The 5367-nt window shown below is 39.0% G+C and overlaps 1 protein-coding gene across 1 annotated transcript in view; it reads right to left on the minus strand.

Moving 5' to 3' along the window:
- The window catches only part of LOC128232940 (organic cation transporter protein-like), a 7658-nt gene continuing 2291 nt past the window's right edge, over positions 1–5367 (minus strand). The window contains exons 3-9 of the mRNA XM_052946751.1: positions 5178–5367; positions 4665–4861; positions 4131–4361; positions 3783–3917; positions 3271–3474; positions 2851–2923; positions 1–2200 (exon numbers count right to left, since the gene is read on the minus strand). The exon at positions 5178–5367 is cut by the window's right edge and continues 41 nt beyond it. Of these exons, the coding sequence (XP_052802711.1) occupies positions 1982–2200; positions 2851–2923; positions 3271–3474; positions 3783–3917; positions 4131–4361; positions 4665–4861; positions 5178–5367 (1249 nt within the window). The 3' untranslated portion in view covers positions 1–1981. The remainder of the gene's footprint in view (positions 2201–2850; positions 2924–3270; positions 3475–3782; positions 3918–4130; positions 4362–4664; positions 4862–5177) is intronic.

Below are 5367 nucleotides of genomic sequence, written 5' to 3' on the forward strand. Positions count from 1 at the left end.
TTAATCAATTCCACACATTTATTCTTAAAGTGAAATACAAATGATATTTGCTCAGATGCTCGTTTGTTCACACAAATTAAAAGAGCAACAGCATGGAATGTGACAGTATCTGCACGCTTACATTTTTAAAAGTACACATTGAAAAACACACACGCGCTCACGCGCATACACGCGCGCATGCACGTACGCACGAACACACACCTACAAACATTCAAGAACATACACTTTTGTTCTTTGTAACCAAACATATAAAAAAAGTTCGTAAAGAATGTGCTTTGTGACCAGACATTCAAGAAAGTACATTAAGACTGTACTTCGTGACCAAACATTAGGAAAGTACATTAAGGCTGTACTACGTGATCAAACATTCAAGAAAGTACATTAAGACTATGCTTCATGACAAAACATTCGAGAAAGTACATTAAAACTGTACTTCATGACAAAACATTAGGAAAGTACATTAAGATTATGCTTCATGACAAAACATTCGAGAAAGTACATTAAAACTGTGCTTCGTGACCAAACATTCTAGAAAGTACATTTAGGCTGTGCTTCGTGACCAAGCATTCAAGAAAGTTCATTTAGACTGTGTTTTATAATCAAACACTCAAGAAAGTACATTAAGACTTTGCTTCGTGACCAAACATTCAAGAAAGTAAATTAAGACTGTGCTTCGTGACCAAACGTTCAAAAGAGTACATTAAGACTGTGCTTCGTGACCAAACATTCAAGAAAGTACATTAAGACTGTGCTTCGTGACCAAACATTCAAAAGAGTTCATTAAGACTGTGCTTCGTGACCAAACATTCAAAAGAGTTCATTAAGACTGTGCTTCGTGACCAAACATTCAAGAAAGTACATTAAGACGGTGCTTCGTGACCAAACATTCAAAAAGTATATTTAGACTGTGCTTCGTGAGCAAACATCAAGAAAGTACATTTAGACTGTGCTTCGTGAGCAAACATTCAAGAAAACATATTTAGACAGTACTTCGTGAAAAAAAACATTCAAGAAAATACATATAAACTGTGATTAACATGTATTACCACACATTTAATAAAGTAGAGAAGAATTCAATCTATATATGACGCAAACACACAAACAGATTTAAACGACCGACCAACACTGTTTAGGTACTAAGAACTAGGCGCGCCACTGGCTGTATGCTGTCATTTATGTCTGCACTCTTCTCAATGGCTGGAATTTTAGGACCCTCATTCCGATTGGATCGATTTGAAAATATTCATATCCAGTATAATTATATCTCATTTCTAATTAATTTACAAAGAAGAGTACAGATATAAATGATTTTTTTGGCCAAAATGTACCGCAGTCAACCATTTTAAAGCTGAAACTACAGTATCTAATTATAATGTATTTTGATTAACCAGGGCACCTAGTGTAATTGTTTGTTTTATTTATTTTTTATTTTACTTTAGGCCATACCAAACTGGTTCTGTGATTAGTGCCATGTGGCTGGGAGGTTTGGAGCTTTCTAAACCACCCAAAACAATTGCTTATAAAAATCCACAGAAAAGTACATTTAAATGCTAATTTAAAATAAACATAAATTAGGTAAAGAAGAATGTCATTAATCACACCAATTTACATTCAATGATATAGGAACTGGCAAGTCACAAAGTGTACCATCCCTAGAAGGTTATAACCCGAAGCTTTAAACATAGATTCATTTTGGTATGGTCTTATTTGATTTTAAAAGACATGGGAATGTTTAAACCACAGACGTTCCACACACTTTGTTGGGAGTCTTAACTGTGGTGAAAACAGTCACATCTCCCCTAAACAGCGCTGACTCATTTGACGGGGTACAGAGACAGAAAAACATTACGGTAATCTTTTTTCTCGCAACGACCATCACTATTAGGTACGTAGTCGCTCTGAGGCAAATTACTGAAATGTCCCAGAATCTATGAGATAAGAAACAACACTTGGATTTCTGTCGCAATGTTTCGATAACAGTTTAAAGTCGTTCCGTCTGCTCGCCAAGTCGTTTCATCTCTTCGGCTCCCGCTATTACGTACAGGTCACTATTAGAACCCGTGCCCTCCACGTCATCCAGGTTGTCCGGAAGCTTGCGTCCGAGCGTCTCCGGCAGCATGATCGCCAGAAAACCACCCAGGAGCGTCACCAGGCCGCAAAGCACGAGCGACAAGGACTTCATACCGTCCACCAGCAGGTTCTGAATACAAAGTGACACTCTGGGTTTACCTAAATGATGATGCTACTTCTGCTTCTGCTCCTGATGATAATGATGATGATGATGATGATGATAATGATGATGATGACAATGATGAGATTAGTGACGATGATCATGTTTATGATGATCCCGAACTTGTCATATGTACCTTACAACCAATTTTGTCGGTACGAAAACATGGCCAAATCTTGGTAGTAATTTCTTAAACTCACTGTTAACATAGGTCGTAACACTGCATAAAAAGCGACCGAATATAATGTTTTGTATAGAGTGGGCCGATTCTTCAGAATATTGTATAAGTTAACATGGCTGAGAACTTTCAATTTTTAAATACTCTGAAAGCTTCATGGGAATCTGCGGTCCTTTACACACACACATTGAGACAAGTGATTCAACTATGATTGCTTAACTTATTTATATGAGAACATCATTAAATAGTTTACCTTTGAAAGTTAACAACGATGCCGTTGTGAACTATCGGCCACGTGTGTGTGTGTTCAACTAACAGGTGAAACATCAAATATAAACACTCTTAAACATAGAATTTCAAACTAAATTGCAGATGTCAATAAAAAGTACTTTCTTAAGATAATTTATGTATCCATTTAATTAATGTTATTATGATCACTGACCAGTGCGAGCATCTGCGGTGCTATAACTCCGCCAACTCGGGTCCAGAACGCGCAACTGCCCATCCCGATATTCCTGTGAAAAACATGACAAACGTCAGACAGCACAGTCAATGTGTTGGATGAAATATCTTATCAAACAATGCCACTGTATTACAATTCTTAGCGTCTCTTAACTATATCTGACGAGACTGTTGGGTTAAATGTCAAACTATTTTCAGACTTTAAGTCTGTTAAGTTTGATATCTCCTAAGGAATGGAATTTAGCAAATATCAAACCATTCACATCTGTCTGTGTTTACTATAAGATCACCCCGTACCTTTTAAAAAGAAGCAATTATTCACTGTGACTAACAACTAAACTAATCACATACCACGACCCCAATTTGCCTCATCGATCATCGGAATACCCCGGGTACTCACCGTACAACAGTGGGGTAGAGTTCCGATGTGTACAGGAAGATGACACTGAAAAGCCCGCCCATGGCGAACTTTCCACATATCGCAAGGCCGCTGGATATCAGAGGAATACTGGGACCGGAAGCCAGGAGCGGCAACGTCCCCGAACCAACCATGAACGCAGACGCCAAGAAGAAGTACGTCATCAAAGGCCGCTTTCTGCCGAATCTGAACGAAATGACATTTATCAATAGACAGGTTATTTTAAACAGGTGACTCGGACTTTATCAAGCTCCATGAGCGATCATGTATTTATAATAATGTATTTTTAATAATAATTTGTAATACAATTAAAATTGAATGAGAGCATGTTTGCATTCGATTGCTAGCCTCAATGCCTTTGCACGCCAGCTATGACGACGTTAGCTACTATGACATCATTGTGATGACAATAACTCGCCTTTTTTCTTCGAAAACAAAAGGTTGTTTTTTGTGTGAACATGTAGGCAAAACAGTTTGTATGTTGGGACCAATACCTTTTAGTTATGTAGATGACGAGTGTATACGCAACAAACTCCACGGAACCCGCGATGAAGAAGTTCAGGTACTTATTGCCAGGGAGACTGGTCAGTTGCCATGTCAACCCATAGTAACCGATTGATATCGCGAACCTTGAAAATGAAGTAAAAATCTTCAACTTAAACTGACAAAATTGCATTAAAAAGGTTAACATACTTATGAGTATGAACATACTTTAATCTATATGACTGTGTATTTAATAGCAGACGCTGTTTATTTCTTGTACAACTTTTTAAGACAAACACAAACTCACGAAACTGAATACTGTTAGTGATCCTTTTTTATGGTATAATCAAATGAGTTACCAGAGATAGAACAGGATCAAGCTCCGTTTTCTCAGGTTTGGTGTCCTCAGAACATCTAAAACCGAATACTGCTTGTTGTCATTCTCAGCCACACTCATCTGCAGTTTGACGTCATCCCAAGAACGCTGAGGGAACGCCATCTTGTTTACCTTGGTAACCTTGGTAACAAGCTGCTCGGCGTCATCGAGACGATTACGCATGATCAACCATCGCAGGGACTCAGGCATTAAACTGAAATGAATGAACACTAATGTTATATCAGCGTATCAGTTATTTTCCAAACAAGACAGAATCCAATCAAGTTTTTTTTATGGGCACAACCGTTTCATCGTGCTTTTAGCTGCCAGACTCCTTTGATACTTCTCAAAAGCGAATCAATAGTAATTACAAGGTTGTTAAATGTATCATGTTTTCTTTTGTCGATTTATCTAATGCGTTGTAGGAGTACTTAATGTATTCACCTTGTCCTACGAATGACAATTAACATGATTGATAAGAACGAGTTTAGGCTTCGAAAAAAGAAAGAAAACGTACCATATATAGGGGAGGGCAAGGATGCTGGGTAGTGCTATGACGACCTGTAGGTGGCGCCAGTTCGGGATGAGATAAGCGAGGAGCGGGACGGCCATCACCGCCAGGCCCCAGAAGCACTCCAGCACGGCACCCGCGTAGCTCCGGTGCTGAGGCAGGAAAAGCTCCATCGCCAGTGTATACGTGGACGTCTGGAGTCCCTGGATGAGAGAAATGAACACTGATATTTTGATTCAACAAGCAGTATAAACATGTACCTAAATGGGCTTTTTTTCTGCAAATTGTTAAAATATCTTATACTTCAATCGTTTGTATTATACAGTTTCTTGATGTACTGTAACAGTAAAATGGGAAAATAATTTTAATTAAGGAAGTTATATCAACTAAACGCCATCCTCGCTGACCTGTTTGAATGTTACAATTACATCTATATATATTCATATTAGATTTTTCCGGTTATGTTCAAGTAATTACTCGTGTGGTATCGCGGTTAAAAGTAAGCCGTGCTTATCATACCTGCATGAGAACTCCTTGAGCGAACCTAAGGGCCACAAACACGGAGTACCACGGGGCGAACGCGGTACCCAGGCCCACGATGGTGGGTAGGAAGAGGGATGCCAGCATCACCGGCTTCCGGCCGCATTTGTCCGCTAGGTGGCCAAATATCACTCCACCAACCATGACACCGCAGAAGTAGATGGTGGTT

The sequence above is a fragment of the Mya arenaria genome, chromosome 4 (assembly GCF_026914265.1).
Source record: "Mya arenaria isolate MELC-2E11 chromosome 4, ASM2691426v1".
NCBI classification, from domain to species: Eukaryota; Metazoa; Mollusca; class Bivalvia; order Myida; family Myidae; genus Mya; species Mya arenaria.